We start from the raw sequence: 20,537 nt of genomic DNA, 5'->3' as shown, positions 1-20,537 counted from the left end.
AGTCTCCACTTAAAACTTTAAAAATAAAACAGACAGGTTTTTGCTTTTGAAGCAAACATGCAAAATCCAACTTCCTTCCTAAGTCCTGTCTGCTTTCGCCTCCCATGTGCAGACTGCCTGGCGCTCGCTGGCTTTCTGGAGAAAGTATTTGTTGATAATTGTTATATAATTTCTAGTAATTTGCACGTCCACCGACATGCCCGAGTGAGTGAGAATGATTCATAGAGAAGAGGTGACAATCTCTGGTGCTTTCAGAAATAACCACACTTCACAGTCATGCCTGTTCGCCTTCCTCCGCTCCAAACACACTTACGGGAACAGGCATGGCAGCATGGCAATACATACTTACCTTTGATTATTGCACTGTGGCTCTCTGCTTAGGGCAGGGGTGGGCAAAAGGGCTTCTGTGGGCTGGATCCGGCCTGCCAAACGAGTGGTCCAGCCCGTGGAGGCCCTGTCACTCCCCTGCCCCCAGGCCAATTAAGGCCTGGGGGCAGGGGAAGTGCGCAGAGTTTCCTCCGTCCTGTTTGGAGCACATGGCATTTTTCTAAGTGCCATGTGCTCCTCGCAGGGCGGGGGCAGGGCGGAGGAACCCTCGTGCGCTCCCCGTCCCCAGGCCAATCAGGGCTTGGGATGGGGGAGCGCATGAAGTCCTATGTGCTCCTGGCAGGGTGAAGAAAACGTTGTGCACTTCCCCGCCCCCAGGCGCTAATTGGCCTGGGAGGGGTAGGGTGGCCAGGTGTCCGGTTTTGAACCAGACAGTCCAGTATTTGAGCTTTCTGCTCGGGAAACAAACTGAGAAAATAGAAATGAGAAAACAGAACCGTCCGGCGTTTTCTACATCAGATGGGATGCAGATTGTGGTGTCATGTCAAGTGTGTCCAGTAGTTTTGTTGAAACCATCTGGCAACCCTGGGGCGGGGGAGCATGTGAAGCCTCTTTCCACCCTTCCAGCGGGAAGGAGCAGGGGCAAAGGGACTCCTTCGCCCCCAGACCAATCGTGGTCGGTGGGTGGGGAAGCCTGGAAGCATCCTGGCCCCACCCCTTCCATTTTAGGCCCCACCTCTTCCAGGGTGGCCTAAATAATAAAAAATTATTGCCCACCCCTGACGTAGGAGGTCAGACCAAAGGCGGTTACACGCAGTTCCCACTGGCGTCAGTGAAAGCAGGGTTGTGCTCGTGGTACAACGCTGATCTACGTTAGAATCTCCTTACAGAAAGTACCAAGGAATGTAATGTAAAGTACATTTGTTAATCTAACAAGAAACTGCCAATAAGGACGAGACAAATGTGATTAGCGCCAGCAAAGATTGTTCTCTGAATAGTACGGCATGTTTAAAATATCCATCACAAAATAAACAGCGACTTTTCAGAGGAAATCAGATGTCTGGATATAAAGTAAAACAACCTCACAAGACATAATCCAGGATATAAAATGAAATACCCCATGCCTCAAATCCTCTACATAGCCTTTGCTTAGAAAAACAGGAATAAAAGTCAATTCAGAACACTCAGTGAAAGCAACATTGAAATAAATAATATACAGATAGCCAAAAAACCTTACCATGTCATATGCCCCCAAAAGATCACAGATAAAACAAGAATGAAAGAGAAAATACAGATCTTAACAGAAAAATAAACACTGAGCCGCCACATGCACTGACCTGACATACAATGGAAGTACCAACAAGAATGGTGTGAATACAGACAGTTTGTTTAAAACGTAATAGTTTATATGCATCTGTCGGGGACTTTAACCCGGACGGCCTCCGTTCGTTGTCTGACCGCAAAGAGACGGGCTACACCAGCAAGATCCAATCACAAGCTCTTTATTGAATAGTGCGCAGACAATAGAGAGCAGCCCGTCTCCAAAGTGAACCAGCCCCGATTTCATTAACAGGTAGGCTTATATGGACAGTTCCGTCGCGTCATAGACTATTCGCCCACGCAACCCACCCCCCTTAATCGGTTAGAAACTTTTAGTATCCATGCACACCTGGCCAACTATACATCATGGCCTTAAGCAATTCATAATGCATCCGCAATTTCTTATCAGCCCAAAAGACAGGTACTGGGCAGCAAGGAGACAGTTTGTTACGGCCAAAGGAGAACGTAAACAGGGAGTTTGGAACAAACGGGGAGAGCAGAAACAGGGAGTCTCCTTATCAGTTCTCAAAACAAACTGTTCCTCATCGCAGCAGGTACAAAAATGCAGCTTCTTACTTATCTCATTTTGCAACTTGAGCAAGTGTGTAGGGTGCATCCCTGCTTGAACCTATCTCCAGTTCTGTCCAGGGACTACCCAGAAACCTTTGTTACATCTGCTTTAGCATAACTGCACTAAGCCTAATTTTCTAGGGCCTAACACATCTCATGTACAATGGGTCATGCTACAGCTAAGAGTAGCTCCATAACAAAAGGCAGTATTGACGTAAACTGTAATTCCTATAAGGAGCATCCTTGTTGTACAGAAGTCAATTTTTCAGCAAGCTCCTAAGATGAACCAACATATACATCTTTCATTATAAAATTTCAGATTTAGAAGTTATCGACAAAGTGCGTCCATCCACATGAAACAAGGAGAACTTACTGCCACAAAAGCAACTGTTCATTTCAAAAGTGTTAGATGGAAAGTAGGTTTGTGTGTCAAACCAAAGTTTGCTGGGCAACAGGAGAGCAACGTTACTCCGCTGTATAATGGGAACAGGAATTCTGGATCTAGAATACCTGTGATCAGTTAAGAATCCAAACAGCAACTCGGAGGTTACCATTATTCCAGAACCACAAAACAACATGGAGGGCCCATGACAATCCCCAGGGGCCATCTGCTCAGTGCACATACCGGCTCCACAAGGCCATACCACGTGAATTCCAAGGGTGCGTCTAGACTGGCAAGATTTTGTGCAAAAGCTTGCTGCCTGTCTACACTGGCCATGAGTATTTGCGCAAGAACACTGACATTGTACTGTACAAAATCAGTGGTTCTTGCACAAATACTCTGATGCTCCCACTCAGGGATAAGCCCGCTTGTGCAAGTATTCTTGCGCAAGAGGCTAGTGTAGACAGCCAAGTTAATTTCTTGCGCAAGAAAGCCCAATGGCTAAAATGGCCACCGGAGCTTTCCTGCGCAAGAGAGCGTCTACACTGGCACGGATGCTTTTGCGCAGAGGCACATGCCAGGATAGACGCTCTCTTGCACAAATACTTTTAACGGAAAACTTCTCCGTTAAAAATATTTGTGCAAAATCATGCCAGTGTAGACGCAGCCCAGGAGTGCAAGTGTCTTACTGCGAGAAGCAGTTTGTGATAATCAGCGATCCCAACTGGATACGGAGGTGAACATCCCCCGTGTTTCACTAGGTCATTACAGAAATCGCTATGTTCAAGCTTTGCAATGCCACACCAGCTTGCCTGAGAAATGGCAAAGTTGCGGCCACAGGCTACTTCTTCAGCTCCCCCATGAGCAGTGCTGCCTGATGCTTTCCTGGTCGCTCAGGCACAAATACACAGTCTCTTTTCCAGCACATGCACCTTCAGTCCTGTCTCCACCCCTCTGTAGCTCTGGTGCCAATGTGCAGACTCCCCTGAATGGGCACAGAAATAGGCTACCTGGGGGTGGGAGAAGAGCACAAGATGCCCAGCTGGGAGGAGATTGGACTTTTTCTTTTCTCCGTGTGTTGGGAGCGTCATCCCTTGTTTGCCTGGGTCCCGTCCCGGCCTGTGGGGAATGGGCAGCCCAGTCAGCTGTAAGCACAGGCTTTGTCACAGGCCTGCTGCCAGGACTCGGAGGAGTTTCTCTGGTTCTCAGGTTCCGTTGCCAAGCTCACACATTGGCAAAATGCACCATGAAAAGGGTGTCTGGGAAATGTCAGTCCTCCCCTCCCAGAATGACAGCAAAGCATCAGGGTGTCGGACAGGCACAGCATGGGGCTGAAGCCCCTCCCCGCAGGTGGGCGTGAGGATTCCCTGTTGTGAGCCCTCCCCCTGGGGCATCTGGCACTGGCCACTATCAGCAGACAGGATACCGGGCAGATGGCCCTTAGGCCTGACCCCCTCTGGCCGTTCTTATGATCTCTGCTGCCCTGCAGGCTTGCACTGCTCCCCTTTCAGAGCTCCAGGGAGTGTCTGACAGCTGAGCGAGCTGCTCCCGTTGGGGAACAAACGAAGAGTAAGTCACTGGAGGGCTGCTGTTCTGCCCTGCTAGGGACACAGCGGCAGGCAGGCTGCTCCTGCAGGGGGACTGGGACAGATGTTGTGTTGCTTTGACATTCCTCAGCATGGAGAGCTCACACAGCTACTCATCATGCCGCTCCCGGAAGCTGAGGGAGAACAGAGGGGGATCCCAAGATATGCAGGGATCTGGGCCACATACCAGGGCATGGCTCACACTGTGCATGATGGGCCCGCCTTCCCTCGTGGCCATGATCTGTTCTGTTTTTCTTGTTAATTTTTTCCAGCTGAAGAGACAGGAACCCTGAGGCCATTCTACACCTTCCAGCCAGAGATGGATCATGGGAATCACTGCTCACACCTGAGAGCCCTGTGTGATAGCTGAAAATGGGCTTTACTTTGCTGAGCTTACTTGGCACATGAGAGATTTTATTAACCCACCTGCTTCCTCCAGTGTTATCAGGAGGAGTCATTAGGGGTGTTAACAATGCAGTGTCAACCAAAATGTTCTCTGCATTAATTCGAAAAGTCAATCAAAGTTTAGAATTAAATGTAGGGTTGCCAGATGGTTTCAACAAAAATACTGGACACACTTGACATGACATCACAATCTACATTCCATCTTATTTAGAAAACACCGGACAGTTCTATTTTCTCATCTATATTTTCTCAATTTGTTTCCCGAACAGAAAGCTCAAATACTGGACTGTCTGGTTCAAAAACAGACCCCTGGCAGCGCTAATTAAATGAATATTTTCAAGTTATAAATTCTCCTTGAAACCTTTTACCCCCAACTCTCCGGAGCTGGCAGCAGGCCTAGGATTTAGAGCAATACAATTAAGGCAAACAGAGAAAAGAACATGCAGAAGAAATCACAGAGTTGTTGTATCCATGGAATGAATCCACACGGATTTAGACCTTATTACAGTAAGCTAGCATTTGCTCCTCTATACCCTGGCAAAAGTTGTTGGCCCTTTCAACAAACTGGTGTTTTTGCTGCATTCAGAATATTTTGCATGAAGGCAGGGGCCTCTGCTAAGCCATGGTTAGTATAATTATTCCATCCTTTTCCCCGAAGGGCCTCTGCATTGCAGCTGTCCTTTTTTTTTCTTCTTGCTGTTAGCAATGCCCTAGTTTGTTCTCTACTGCAGTCCCCCTCCTCCACATCACACACATCTCCACATAAGGAGCTCTAGCTAATTGAGAGTTTGCCCGCTAACCAGCCTCCTGGGCTCACAGACAAGCTACAGGACAAAGGAAACTGCATCCCAGTCATAGAGGCCATTTTCCACCCCTCCTCCCTCCACAGTCACTGCTATTCCAGAGAACTGAGCAGTGGGATTTTGAACATTTTCCCTCCTGATTTCTCTGTACTGGAAGGATGATTAATGGCTGCAGGTGCCGGAGCTTTTTGGCACCTCTGCATTAATATGAACAGTAGAAGCAAGCCAGGAGCACGGTTGCTCATTACTACTGGGGATTCTCCCCTAAAGACTCTCGGCCGACATGACTAGTTTCCTTGCGAATAGTTTCAATATTGGGATTGTCTATCCAGCAGGCCTGTTTTGCGGGGCATTCTGGAGCGTCTCAGTTCTCTGTGCATTTAGGGTTTGGTCTAATTTGCTAAGGGTCCCGAGAGGTTTCTTTAGGGTTTTGCTTGCATTGCAAAGGCACTGTCACAAAATGACACCGTGCACCTGGTTCGGAGACGGCAGAGAGACTGGTGTGCTGAGCTAGTTTAAAAGAAACATAAGAAATAAGAGAAAGGGACTCTGCACTTTCCTACAAGGCCTGGTGAACATACCATGGGCCATAATGTTACAGGGTTGGAAATGATTTTGTTCTATCTTGTCTAGCAGCTACAGCGATTCACTCAGCGGCCTTACTGCTGACACCCATTCCATAGTGCGCATGGCCCTTTGAAATACCAGGCACTTCCCTGAGAAGGAATCTGCTAGTCAAATCCCCCTTGCAGGTCCAGCTGGGGTTGTATTCTTCACCTGCCTGCCCTCAGCTGCTGTGACCGGTGTTCCTGGGAGGGACCTGTGGTGGGCCGCGCGCGTGTGTGTGTGTGTGCGCGCGCGTATGTGCGTGTGCGCGTGTGTGCGTGTGTGCGTGCGTGTGTGTGCGTGTGCGCGCGTGTGTGTGTGTGCGTGCCCTACCCAAAAGTGAGTATTGAAGGGCACTAACCACCCAGTAAAGATGTGCCGATGCCACGACCGTTAAGCACAGTCACGGGGCATCAGGAATGTGAATAGCATACTGCTCAGCCGCCAGCATGTGGAGCAGGCTCTGTAGCCCCGCTCTTCCTGGCTCTTTCCAATGCAATTTGCCCCCTGGTTCCATGAGCTTTCAGTCCACACACGTCGATGAAGGGTAGTTCTGCCCAAGCTTCCATCCCAGGCTGGCTTCCCTCTGGCAGATTTTCTCCTTTCAGGTCCCCTGATTCGCAGTTTCCATGTCTCTTGGCTTGTTTTACTGTACGTCTGAGGCCAAGGGTTACATTTGCCCTTGCCCAACGTCAGCCATGTGCATAGGCCTGGTGACTCAGCTCTGATTACACAGTCATTTTTAACGACTGGGCAAACTGTGAACTAGCAAGAACTCAACAGTTTGGACAACCTACTTCTCAGCCAGCCCGAAGAACCGGCATCGCTCCGCAGCTCACCTCTCGCCGCACATACGCAAAGGGATGGGACATGGGGCCTGGGAGCTTTCATTCCCAGGATCATTTCTTTGCATCAAAGACATTGAAAATCTGGCACAGGTCAAACCTTAGCCCTGGCATTTTGATAGATTAGCAAGCACAGCTCACCCTCCGAAGGAAGCCGGCCACAGCTGTCAATTTTCTGCAATTATAATTCAGCAAAGATGAAATGAGCCTTATAAATTAAAAGTACAGTAATCAGAATGGAGGCCTTTGATTAGTGGCACTAGCGCTGAGAATCTCATTCAGATGGTGCACTGGGGTCAGCAGAAAAGCTGGAACAGCCATGAGAGGATTTCGAATTTCTGTATTTTGCTTGAACCGAACGTGTCTGTCCTTTGGTGTAACAATGCACCGAGACCTTGCCCTCTGACAAACTGCCCCCTGACCATTCTTGGCTTCAGGACCCAAACTTTTCAGCTGAGATGGCAGCGAGAAACGGAACTAGAGACTGCTAGAGTCATGAGGGTGGCGCTTTTCTGTCCATCTCCCCCAGCTCCTATTCTCGTGGTTATGCATCTGGTTACGTCCTATCCTTACTTAGGGTTAGGTCTGGCCTTGCCCTGGTGACTGTTTCCAGCAAGAGCTCCTCCCTGGAGCCACATTTCCTCCCTTGTTCACCTTGGATCTCTGGATACAGGCACAGGCCTTACGTTTTAAAGGTAACTCTCAGCCTCTGAAGGCACTCGACATCCCCCTTCCCATTCCCATCGTTGGCTCCCCACAGCCTTCAGTCATCTAACTTCCACTGCAACCAGAGGGGCTAGTAGCATTAGCTCCTGTGGGTCTCTCTTGCTAGCTCCCCTAAAGCTAAGCTGCTGCCTGATGGTTACAATTCAGGGAAGACACCTGAAGAAAGAAAAGATGCACAACCCTACCAACTCCGATCAGGGATGAAATGACACTCTACCAAGCAAACCCTTCTCTGACCTGTGACCAGCTGGCTGAATGCCCCATCCTGTCTTCCCGGTGGAAGTCAATGGGCTTTAGAGACTCAGTCACTTCTGAAAATCAGACAGAGGGTCTGTCTCCAGGGCAGTGGGGAGTGGGCCTCTCAGCCCAGGGAGACAGGCTCCTGCCAGCTCGGCTTCAGTCAACGCACCAAACAGGAGAGTGCTGACGGCGCGCTGCAGTAGAGACTCAAACTAGCCACCCAAAGTCAGGCCCAGACAGCTCGAGCTGCCCTCTCCGCTGGATTTAGATGGCAGCCTGAGCGGGGCTAGTGAATGCTGATTCGGCCGTGGCACCTCGCTGCGACGCAGACACGCCTCTAAGCGCCGCGGCCTTGCAATGCCGGAGCAGGAACACCTGGCTGCCTTTGCAAATCTGGGCCTAAGCTCGCTGTGGCCGGGTCTTCCCTGCCTTCCTGTTTGTACAGCTCCCAGAACCTGCATGGCAGCTACTACAGGGCGCTTTGCATCGGGTGCCCTTACCCTTGGGGAAGGGATTTCACACGGTGGAGACAGGATATTCCCACGCATTTCGCCTTACAGACAGTACGCCAGGAAAGCACAAAGGAGCAGCCATCAGACAGTGTGACGAGCCCCGTATGTGTGTATCAGAAAGACATGACTCCTCCCGCCACGGAAGAGAGACGATTAGCCCAGCCGAGAGGATCAGGGCAGATAAAGGGGAAAGGTTGCACTGCCAACAAGCCAGCAGTAATGTGCAGGGTGGTCTTCATCTCAGGCAGGACAAATGAGCAGGATCCAAGCTGCCCAGGACGCTACATGCTGCTCCTGTGTCTTCTGAAAAGGACTGGGGTACCTTCTCCTGACACCGCCCACGGGCCTATGGAACCCTCTGCCACGTGACACAATCCTGAGGAACCAGCCCCTTCCCCGAGTCCATCAGCACAAGTGATCGCTTGAGGCCTACGTATCTTTGTAGAGCGCAGCCATCTGTATGCAACAGACACCCTTTTCCAGCTCGGCGAAAAACATCTACAGCACACGCTGGCTGCATGAGTCTCAAATGTTCAGAGCAAGGTGAGATCAGACTCAGTTTCCTCCTCCAGCACATGGTCACATGTGGCTCCTTCTCAAGGGCTATTTCCCGGCCCCAAACTGCGTTGCCGAGAGAGCCTGGCATGGGATGCTCTTGAGCACATTTGTTTTTTCTGACAGTGGAAAACGTGATTTTTCCACACACGCGTCGTGCTCAGAAATGGCTGATCAAGTAATGCCACGGCTTCCCCAAAACTGCTTTTGGCTACAGGTAAGACCTCACACATGTCGCTTCCCCCAAACCCGGAAGCTATGGACATGTCGACACTAGCCCCCTACTTCGAACTAGGGAGGCTAGTGAGGGTGACCAAAATTGCTAATGAAGCGCAGGATTTAAATATCCCGCACTTGATTAGCATATTCTCAGCCGGTCGCCATTTGGAAACTGACTAGCCCAAAGTAACTGCCCGCGTCTACATGCAGCAGAGAAGCACGATTCCGAGATAAACCCCTTAGTTCGAATTAGCAGTTAAACCTCATGGAATGCTGCTCAAACGAGAGGGCTAGTGTAGACGTACCCTAAGAGAAACTGAAGCCATGAGCACTCAGGTAGATGGGTGGTGTGGGTGGGTGAACAGGCAGGTAGGCAGACAGAGAACGGCAGTGATGTGTGACCAGTACACTGCTATAATAGTGGGGAATCATAGAAGTGAATGTAGCAGACCACCAAAATCCCACACACCACGGTTCAGAGGAATTAGTGTTTCTTGGTGGGTGTGGGAGCTTAGCTCAAATGCAGCATTCAGACGTAGACATCACTTTCTCAGAAAGCAACTGAAAATGGTTTCTACTGAGCTTCCTGCGAGTTCATTTTCATTGCTCTGAGATATTTGTTATGCATCTACTACAATCATCTCTACAGGTGTGTCTAGACTACAGGGTTTTGTCGACAAAAGACCACTTTTGTCGACAAAACTATACCTGCGTCTACACTGCCGCTGAGTTCTGTCGACATAACGTTGACAGAACTCAGCAGTTTCGTCAACGGTGGTAAACCTCATTCTACGAGGAATAACACGTTTTGTCGACAGAGTTCTGTGGCCAGGAGGCGTTATTGCATCTACACTGTCCTTTGCATCTCCACTGTCATGTCAACAAAGCGGCTTGCTTTGTCGACAGAACTGGATGTAGTCTAGACGCTCTTTGTTGACAGTATCTGTTGATAAAACTTCTGTTGACAAAAGCCTGTAGTCTAGACGTACCCTTGATGTCATGTTATGTGCGCTGCCAGTACAAGGCACCAGAGAATCCCAGAAAATTTGCCCCACCCAATTGTCTCAGCTAATCAGATTCATAATTCACTGTCAAGAAAGAACCCGATAAAGTTTGGGACTATCCAAATAGAGCAGATGCCTGCCAAAGGCTTCCATGGAAAAGTTCCAAGCACAGACTCCTGCTGGTTTGTGGCCAGGCTGAATCAGGTTGAGGCTGAGGTTTTCTCCAGTTGAGTCATGGCGAATGTGAGTGTATTCTACATTCGCTCGCTCTAGGAAACGCAGTCTACTTCACACTGCCTTCATTCCAGTAACTTCTTATTTAAAAATCATATCCAATAACGATACCTCCCAGGTGAATTTCCTAAAGCAAACATGTAGGGTCTGTCCCGGCTGTAGCAGACCGACCAGTGTGCGGGTAAGTGATTAGCGTGAAGGTTTTCAACCTGTGGTTTGCGGACCCCTGGTGGTCCATAGGCTACGCCTCCGATTTCCACAGGGGCCCGCACCTCCCTTGGACATTTGTAGGGGTCCATAAAGGAAAGAAGGTTGAAAATCACTGGACTGAAGAGTTAGCGGAACCAGTATATTAATCCATTTCCCACGGTCCAGTGTGGCATATATCACCCCTTGTGACGGGGTGGCGAGGGCTGACGCAGAGTCCCGTCCCCCGCACTACCGCGGCGCTCTGTGTCGGTGCCGGCGCACGTTCGGCTCTGCAGGCAATGCCAAGCTGGCCAGCAGTACCACACATGCGCTGGCGTCCCTTAGCAAGGGCGCTGGCTTTAAAAAGGGAAGAAGCCCTTCGAGAGGTCGGCGAGCCGGGAAGGGGAAGCGCACCCAACAGCAGGGCATGAAACGAGCCGGCCAGCGGGGGAGACGTTGCCAACAGAGGCCAAGCGGAGTGGCGAGTGGTGAGTGGCTCTCAGGAGCACTGCAGGAGTGGGGGAAGCAGCCCAGGACAGGGCGGAGCGGGAGCCTGTGGGCTGGTGAGTTGCAGCTTAGTCCCGCCAGCCAGACAGGAAGTTGGCGTTCCTGTCCTTAGGGTCCTGGGCTGAGACCTGGAGAGAGGGCGGGCCCAGGTCTCCCTACCCTCCCTGTGTGCAAAAGTCAGGGGACAGTTGAGAACCTTGCGGGAAACTGTCGTGAGAAACTGTGTAGGACACGTTCTCTGTCGGAAGCAGGCCAGGCGGTGACGCTGGTGAGCGTTTCTTCCCGCCCTGGCGAGAATCTAGAACACACCTGTACAAGCTAATTTTCCCTGGACTTCTTTTATGTAATGTAAATCAGTTCTCTATTAGCTCCTGGTTCTCTGAATAGTAGAGATTTTGCTAAACCAGATTTGCCCAGTGGATTAGATGAGAATTCAGAACTGTCAAATGAATGGATCCACAAACAATGATGTTAGGATTTTTTCTAAGACTGCACAGAATACACTGCAGTGCCTCGCAAATCAACACTCTCGTGAACAAAGGGATGCAAAAATGGTAAACTGCCCGGGTCTCGTTCCAGACTGCCAAGGCTGCTCAGACAAGTCAGCCACTTTCCCTGGGTCTCCAGGGCTCATGCTGGAAGGCACGAACCCTTGGCAATCACAGACAGGAAGGGAAATGAAGTGGCTGTCCAGTTAGTTAACACTGGCAACTTGCCTAATGCTTAGCAGGAGAGAAAAGCAATACACTTCCAGCAGTGCTTTACAAAAGTAACAAACTAGTCAGTGGGCCAGTTGCTTCCTAGGCGATACAATAGCAGCTGCAAATTTTGTCTCTTTCCTTCCCTACTAACAAGTTTTACATCTGCTGGCAGCATGAATTTATGTGGCAACTCAATTCTCCCTGGAGAGAAGAGAACTCCCCTGTTTCTCTCTCCATACTTCTTACAACCCTCCTCAGGTACAAAGGGGCGCAGATGAAGATGAAGGGTAAAGCAGATGTTCCCACTGAGGTTGCAAATAATGGATCAGCTCTGACATCCAGCCAAAGGTGACCACATTCTAGTCAGGTCATGAGAGATGGCCTCAGCGGCCTGGCTAGTCTCATGATTTTATAGTTTGTTCATCATTCCCACTGAGAATGGGGGATGAGGCATTTTTGAGAAAGGCACGTCCTCGAACCAAGCACACCAAAGAACGGCTACCCTGCTCCTGCTCCTAGATGTGCAGGCCCTTGAGAATTAGACAGACAGAGCTGCATGCCTTGGGGCTGGCCCATTTCTTCGGGGCTGTCAGTTTTCTATTACAGAGGAAGCAGCTCCCTACCCCCATCAAATGGACCAGGCTTTGGTCCACAGGCTTCCCAATGAGACAATGAGAAGTTTCATCAAATGCTCTCTGAATGGAGTAATATTGAAACAACGAGCAAGTGAATCTCAGCACGGCTCAAACCCATCTCCTCTCCCAGCCCACAGCAGGAGCTGCCGCGCTACCCTGCTGTGCCATGTGGGGCCCCTTTGCTAGGGACGTGGAATGGTCTCCTTACCGTCCAGGGACAGCCAGTCGTGCTGGGAGGAAGGCAGGGTAGGCAGAGCTCTGGCTTTATATTCAAACACCACGGAGTTGGAGATGATCTGATTGTTGAAGGCAACTTGCAGAGTCACAAGCCCGGTGTCATGAGCTAAAAACAAAGAACACGGGGTGAGACCAGAGGCGCGATGCAGTTTGGTTCTGCACGAGAGAAGGGCGTCGGAGAACAGTGCGCACAGCTGGGAAGTCAGAGATGTGTATCAGGACTAACTGACCCAGAGGGTGCCGTGACTGCAGACTCACTGGCGGAAGACGCAGATCACACACATGTGGGAGTGATTAAAAGATTACTAAATAACTCAGCATTATTTTATCTCCTCTGACGCTACAGGGAAGTTATTGTTTTCATGCAGATCAAACATTGTGCTAGGAGCCTGGGGCTGGCTCTGACCCTAAGTCCTTCTGTGGCTTCAATGCGACATGATCCTCTCAGCCTCAGTTGACCCATCAGTAAAATGCAGGTGCAACTATTTACTTAGTGCCCCTCAGAGCTGTTAGGAGGAGTCACTAATTAATGACTCATTTGTAGACCTCTTAGAAGATGGAAAGTGCCACGTAAGAGACAATTATTATTATTACTTAAACTTCAGAAGTTGTCAAAGACTTCAATTTTCCCATGATTTCTTATGATCCTTTAAACTCAATAACGTGTTTGTTTTTACTCCAATGTGGAAGACAAATGGCATGGAAGTTGTCTCTCTCTGACACTCTGTTGGTCATGCTACTGCTATTGTATCGTGCCAGTTTTCAATTTCCTTCTGCAGTCACTTGCTTTGCTGCCCTTGGTTAATCAATCAAGGCTCTTATTATCGTTTGTGTCTTTTCACCCACTGAGTATTTTTTCCTTCTTGTTTTCTTGCTCCAGAAAAGCAATACCTGTCGGATCGCTATCCGCAGTGCCTGGTGGGTGGGCTGGACGTTTGGCAGCATCGATTGAACCTGCACTCTGCTGCTAAGGTTGAAAACATGGATTCACTCCATTCCAATTCACTTCTTTGTTATTTGTATTCAACCAGACATGAAAATAGTTGTGCTCTAGGACTTACCCATTCCCTTTGGCTGATTAAATCACGCTCTGACTTTCCAGTTTGTTTAGCCAGCTGTGTCACACGGCAGCGCCAGAGGGCACTGCAGTGGTTCAGGGACAGGAACGCTATGCAGCTATGCAGCGGAAGCAAGGGAGCACAATCGCAATGAAGACATGGGGGAAGCAGCTTGCATGAGTCCCAGCTGCTACCAGTACCCTAAGTCCATTCCAAACGCAGACTCTGCTTTTCTTCACTCCTCCTGCCCCCGGTAGATCAGTGTGAGGCGACTGTGCCATGCCACATGGTCTGTCGAGGCACTGGCCTCTCGCCTTGGGTGAGAGGGTGTCTGCTCATGTGCAGCACAAAGAGCAGAAGACCCCAGTCCCTTGGAAGAAACTTACTTTTAGTTCTAATACGAGGGATGCAGGAAGAGACAAATCCCTGGCCCACAGAATTCACCTTCTCGCTAACGTGCTCCCAGCTTGGAGCTACAGGATGGCATCGGTCGGGTGGGAAAGCCTCGGGGATGGCTGCCAATGCCAGGGAGTGCCAGGGAAGGTGAGCATCTAGAGGAGAGGAAGCAGCTGAGGACACCATGGCTTTTGGGCTGGTCTGCATGGTCTACAGTAGGCGAGTGTGCTGTGCACACTCACCCTGGTGGGCTGCAGAGCAGCCTGCAGAGACAGGCCAGCCAGGGTGGGTGGGCGAGTCTCCCGGCAGCTAGAGGGGAAGCTTGTGGAGCTGGAAGGTGAAAGATCAGAGCCAGCCCCTCGTGGCACCACATATGCCAGCAGTGCCCTGCGAGATCACCCCCATTTCACTGGCAGGTCAACTCCATCACCCCCCATCTCGCCGGGGCGAGTGTTCCTCTCCCAGCCTCACCTCCCACACTCTAGCTGAAAGGCCCAGTTCTCCGGTGCTCCTCACATGCTATCCTGCGTGCAAGGCCTCGTCCCACGTTACCCCGGGAGAGAACTGAGTGTGCGCTCCCGGCCGCCCGCCCTCAGTGTGTCTGCACGAGGCAGGGCCAGCCTTGGGCTGTGTCGCTGGGCCCACTGGCCAGGCTTGTGTCCGCAGAGCAGTGTCCGGGCTCAGAGCGACCTCGCCAGGCCCCTCGCGCTGTGCGGCCCCTCGCAGAGGGAGGGAGCCCTGCACGGGGAAGTGCTCCTTAGAGCTGTGCTGGGCACAGAGGGTTAGTCCCACACCACAAGGCCTCAGCAATTGGGGCTGCTCGGCAGTGTGACCTGGGGGTGCACGCCCCCTTCCCCTGCCAGGTCATTCTCTGGCCAGCCCAGGAAGCAGGCTGTGCCGGCTGGGCTGTCGGCTGGGCAATGCTAAAGTGAACAGCCACCGCGAGCTCCTGCCCGGACACCCAGCGCTGCGGCAGCGGGCCGGGCACAAGGGCAATTTCCTAACCCAGCGCTAGCCCAGCCCGGTCACTGGGCCCCTTACCTGGGCAGTAGCAGCGCAGCACTCCTGGCTGGATTAAAGATGCAGGCACTGAGATCTGATCAAACAGGCAGCTGTAGTTATTGCTGGCTTCCTGCCACGGGCCTGTGATCAGGACTTTCACTCCTCCCTGCAAGGGAAAGCACAGGACAGAGAAGAAGTCGCATTACGAAGGAAGCCGTCGTGGTGCATGCGCCTCACCAGAGAGTCCACAGAAGACCAAGGCCAGGCAGCAGGACACGGCCGACTCACTGGGAGCGTGGCCACGTCACTAGCTAAGTGTCGTTGCCACAGGGCTGCTCCCTGGCTACATCCCCGCCTGGGTGAGCAGGGCCCCGGAGAGTGCTGAGGGCCGGCTGTCTGGAGTCCCCCAGCACCCTTCCTTCCCTGGGCTCCTCCTCGCCCCTCTGCCCGAGCCAGACACGTGCGCTGTGCTTCGCTGCCCAGGCGCGGCCCCCACACAGCCCGGCCTGGCCGAGCTGGGCTCAGGAGCCAACAAAACGCCTGCAGCGCGAGTCGGGGGCTACACGCTGCAGCCTTGCTGGGGCGGGAGGAACCCCCGGGCTGGTCACGCCCCTCCCTGCCCTGCGCCTGGAGAAAGGAGGGAGCGAACCCAAGACATGCTGAGGGCAGCACGGCTCCCGCCTGCCTCTCCTGTGCGTGAGGAGAGGGTGCGTCTTCTCCAGCCCGCCCTGCACCGCGGAGACGGGGGCAGAACCCAGGAGCAGCAGAGGGCTGGGGCAGGACCGGGCAGCTGGGATCTGCTTTCGGTTCGACTGACTCCCACCCTTCGCGGGCCCCGTGGCGCTCTGGCAGCCCTGACTGCCCCGTCTCATCTGCACAAACAGCCGGGGGCCTGGCCACCCACCAGGACAGAGGAGAGACCAGCGCGTCCGAGTGGCCCAGGGGAGGGCTCATTTAGGGGCAGGGAAATTTATGCAAATCACCAACAGGGTCCATCGGGTCTGGAACTAGGGATGCAGCTCCCTGGGCTCTTGGGCGCCACAGACACGGGTGTGCGAGCATCTAGCCAGATGAACAGCAGATCAGTATCCCGGGGGGAGGGGCTGCCTGTTTCAGCCTTTCCCCGCCCCCAGAGCGCACCGGTCACCCATCCGACGTGGGGCAGGGAAAAGCAAGTTGTGGCCTTGTCTTGCCCCCAGGCGCAAGCAGGCAGTGCAGTCGTTCTTCCAGCCCCTCCACTAGCTCTGCCCAGAGAACCGCCGCACGGACCCCGCGCAGACGCTGCTGCTGGAGGAGCAGGACCGCTGCACGGCAGCTCTGCGGAGACCTGGCGTCCGGAGCACGCTGCTGTGTTCTGTGGCCAGACCGCTGCACGGCAGCTCTGCGGAGACCTGGCGTCCGGAGCACGCCGCTGTGTTCTGCGGCCAGACCGCTGCACGGCAGCTCTGCGGAGACCTGGCGTCCGGAGCACGCCGCTGTGTTCTGCGGCCAGACCGCTGCACGGCAGCTCTGCGGAGACCTGGCGTCCGGAGCATGCCGCTGTGTTCTGCGGCCAGACCGCTGCACGGCAGCTCTGCGGAGACCTGGCGTCCGGAGCACGCCGCTGTGTTCTGCGGCCAGACCGCTGCACGGCAGCTCTGCGGAGACCTGGTGTCCGGAGCACGCCGCTGTGTTCTGCGGCCAGACCGCTGCACGGCAGCTCTGCGGAGACCTGGTGTCCGGAGCACGCCGCTGTGTTCTGCGGCCAGACCGCTGCACGGCAGCTCTGCGGAGACCTGGTGTCCGGAGCACGCCGCTGTGTTCTGTGGCCAGACCGCTGCACGGCAGCTCTGCGGAGACCTGGCGTCCGGAGCACGCTGCTGTGTTCTGCGGCCAGACCGCTGCACGGCAGCTCTGCGGAGACCTGGCGTCCGGAGCACGCCGCTGTGTTCTGCGGCCAGACCTCTGCACGGCAGCTCTGCGGAGACCTGGCGTCCGGAGCACGCCGCTGTGTTCTGTGGCCAGACCGCTGCACGGCAGCTCTGCGGAGACCTGGCGTCCGGAGCACGCTGCTGTGTTCTGTGGCCAGACCGCTGCACGGCAGCTCTGCGGAGACCTGGCGTCCGGAGCACGCCGCTGTGTTCTGCGGCCAGACCGCTGCACGGCAGCTCTGCGGAGACCTGGCGTCCGGAGCACGCCGCTGTGTTCTGCGGCCAGACCTCTGCACGGCAGCTCTGCGGAGACCTGGCGTCCGGAGCACGCCGCTGTGTTCTGTGGCCAGACCTCTGCACGGCAGCTCTGCGGAGACCTGGCGTCCGGAGCACGCCGCTGTGTTCTGTGGCCAGACCTCTGCACGGCAGCTCTGCGGAGACCTGGCGTCCGGAGCACGCCGCTGTGTTCTGTGGCCAGACCGCTGCACGGCAGCTCTGCGGAGACCTGGTGTCCGGAGCACGCCGCTGTGTTCTGCGGCCAGACCGCTGCACGGCAGCTCTGCGGAGACCTGGCGTCCGGAGCACGCCGCTGTGTTCTGCGGCCAGACCTCTGCACGGCAGCTCTGCGGAGACCTGGCGTCCGGAGCACGCCGCTGTGTTCTGCGGCCAGACCGCTGCACGGCAGCTCTGCGGAGACCTGGCGTCCGGAGCACGCCGCTGTGTTCTGCGGCCAGACCGCTGCACGGCAGCTCTGCGGAGACCTGGCGTCCGGAGCACGCCGCTGTGTTCTGCGGCCAGACCGCTGCACCCGGAATCGCCTGCCAGCCAGGGGTGTGAAACAGACCAGGGCGGCGCGCCAAGGAGGCTGGCGCAGCAACGCAGACAAGCGCGCGCCAGGCAACCTGAACCTGTGTGGGACACGATCCCAGGAAGCCTTCTCCGGGCCCTTTCAGCCTAGTATCCCAGAGTGCTTTGCACCCATCGAGTAATCCAGCATCACAGCTCAGAATACCCCACTCTCCAGCCAGGGCCAGGGCACAGAGCGGCAGAGACGCGCCCAAGGACAAACGGAGCAGGCAGCCAGGGCGGAGCAGCACCGAGCAGCCTGCTGCGTGACTGTTCTCTAGGGCCACCGAACAGAGCCAGGGGCCAACCCCATTCCCTGCCGGAGCTGGGCCTGATTCCAAGCCCCTGTGCTAAGCCCGGGGCCCCTGCGTTGCCACACCCAGAGCAGGCAACTCCCCAGCTACCTTGGGCAGGGCCTCTGTTTTCATCTAAGCCTCACGCCTCAGCTGCAAATGCCCTTGGGTTGGAGGCCACCAACCCTCTGCCAGGGCCAAGGGGGCTTCTCTGTGGGATTAGGTCCATGCAGCTGCCCTGGCCCACAAAGCACTAGAAACCTCTCTGTGGCTGAGCCTCAGTTTCCTTGGCCGGACCTGGCGTTACAGTTCAGGATCTCTGCCGGCACCAGGGCTGCGGTGTTGGCCAGCAGGAGAGGGAGCCAGCTGCCCATGGCACAGGCCACAAGCAGCCGCCGGGGGCTTCTCTTTCTCCTGTCCTTGTGGTTCAGGAGCTCCGTGCGTCCCAGCTGCCCTGCGGGAACTGCGCGGGGTCCCTTCCTCATCGCCCCGGCACAGCGTGGGCGGCCGGCGCAGGGCAGAGGCCGAGAGGAGAGTTCCCAGCTTGTGGATATCCTGTTGCAAAGTATCTCACATCTGTCCAGCAGCACGTTCTGCAGAGGAGGCCTGGGCAGACTTAGGGGAGTGGGAACACATCTAAAAGTCGCGACGCTCTGACCCAGTTGGGGTGTTGTTGCCACCAATGGCAGGAGTTAGCCTGGTGCTGGGGTGCACGTGCCGTAAGTCTGCTGCATCCAGACACGTTTCCCTGGGGGGGGGTTGGGGCCTCCGCCCCGACAGAAGAGAGAGGGGCTGAGGACCAGGGTGCTGAAGAACTGATGGAGCGTCTAGTCTGTGCCGCGGTTCAGGCTGACATAAGCTTCCCACTCGACCCCTGGCTTTGCCAGCCCAACGCCTGCTGCTGAGTGGCACGGCCGTGAATTGCTGCCAGCAGCAGCCACTCGCACGGGGCACAGGGCCGAAGGAGACTCAGGAAGAAGAGGCCTTTGCAGAGAGCTGAAGGACTCCTCTGCAGTGGTCGGCGGAGGGGGGGGGGGGAGGGAAACGCCTCCCCAGGGCCAGGCCTGGTTCATGACGAACCCAAGGACGGTTCCAAACCCGGCTGTCAAGAGAAAACAGGGGCCAAATTTCTACAGCACAAAACCAACCCCCTTGCCCCACCGCAAGCCCCTCCCCCCCTCTGAGGCCCCACCCCCTCCCCGACACTCATTCTCCCCACCTGCCCTCACTCACTCATTGTCACTGGGCTGGGGCAGGGAGTTGGGTGCAGGGTGGATGAGGGCCCCAGCTGGGACTCCGGGCTCTGGTGTGGGGCAGGGATGAGGGACTTGGGGGGGCAGGTGGGGGATCCGGGCTGGGACTGAGGGTTTGCGGGGCAGGCAGGGGGGATCCGGGCTGGGACTGAGGGCTTGGGGGGCAGGCAGGGGGGATCCGGGCTGGGACTGAGGGCTTGGGGGGGCAGGCGGGGGATCCGGGACGGGACTGAGGGTTTGGGGGAGCAGGCAGGGGGGATCCGGGCTGGGACTGAGGGTTTGGGGGAGCAGGCAGGGGGGATCCGGGCTGGGACTGAGGGCTTGGGGGGGCAGGCGGGGGATCCGGGCTGGGACTGAGGGTTTGGGGGGGCAGGCAGGGGGGATCCGGGATGGGACTGAGGGCTTGGGGGAGCAGGCGGGGGGGATCCGGGCTGGGACTGAGGGCTTGGGGGGCAGGCAGGGGATCCGGGCTGGGACTGAGGGTTTGGGGAGCAGGCGGGGGGGATCCGGGATGGGACTGAGGGCTTGGGGGGGCAGGCGGGGGGGGATCCGGGATGGGACTGAGGGCTTGGAGGGCAGGCAGGGGATCCGGGCTGGGACTGAGGGCTTGGGGGGCAGGCAGGGGATCCGGGCTGGGACTGAGGGCTTGGGGGGCAGGCAGGGGATCCGGGCTGGGACTGAGGGTTTGGGGGGGCAGGCGGGGGGGATCCGGTCTGGAACTGAGGGTTTGGGGGAGCAGGCGGGGGGGATCCGGGCTGGGACTGAGGGCTTGGGGGAGCAGGCGGGGGGGATCCGGGCTGGGACTGAGGGCTTGGGGGGCAGGCAGGGGATCCGGGCTGGGACTGAGGGTTTGGGGGAGCAGGCAGGGGATCCGGGCTGGGACTGAGGGTTTGGGGGGGCAGGCAGGGGGGATCCGGGCTGGGACTGAAGGTTTGGGGGGACAGGCGGGGGGGATCCGGGCTGGGACTGAGGGCTTGGGGGGCAGGTGGGGGGGATCCGGTCTGGGACTGAGGGTTTGGGGGAGCAGGCAGGGGGGATCCGGGCTGGGACTGAGGGCTTGGGGGGCAGGTGGGGGGGATCCGGGCTGGGACTGAGGGCTTGGGGGGCAGGCAGGGGATCCGGGCTGGGACTGAGGGTTTGGGGGAGCAGGCGGGGGGGGATCCGGGCTGGGACTGA

General features: G+C 55.3%; 1 protein-coding gene across 1 annotated transcript in view; it reads right to left on the bottom strand.

The window, feature by feature from the left end:
- CAMTA1 (calmodulin binding transcription activator 1) overlaps positions 1-20,537 on the bottom strand; it is a 903,169-nt gene that overhangs the window by 99,472 nt on the left and 783,160 nt on the right. The window contains 2 exon segments of the mRNA XM_075906418.1: positions 12,575-12,709; positions 15,099-15,225. Of these exon segments, the coding sequence (XP_075762533.1) occupies positions 12,575-12,709; positions 15,099-15,225 (262 nt within the window).

Source organism: Pelodiscus sinensis, chromosome 23 (genome assembly GCF_049634645.1).
Source record: "Pelodiscus sinensis isolate JC-2024 chromosome 23, ASM4963464v1, whole genome shotgun sequence".
In the NCBI taxonomy this organism is placed as follows: Eukaryota; Metazoa; Chordata; order Testudines; family Trionychidae; genus Pelodiscus; species Pelodiscus sinensis.
Note: the sequence above shows the minus strand (reverse complement) of the source record. Positions and strands in the feature narration are given on the sequence as shown.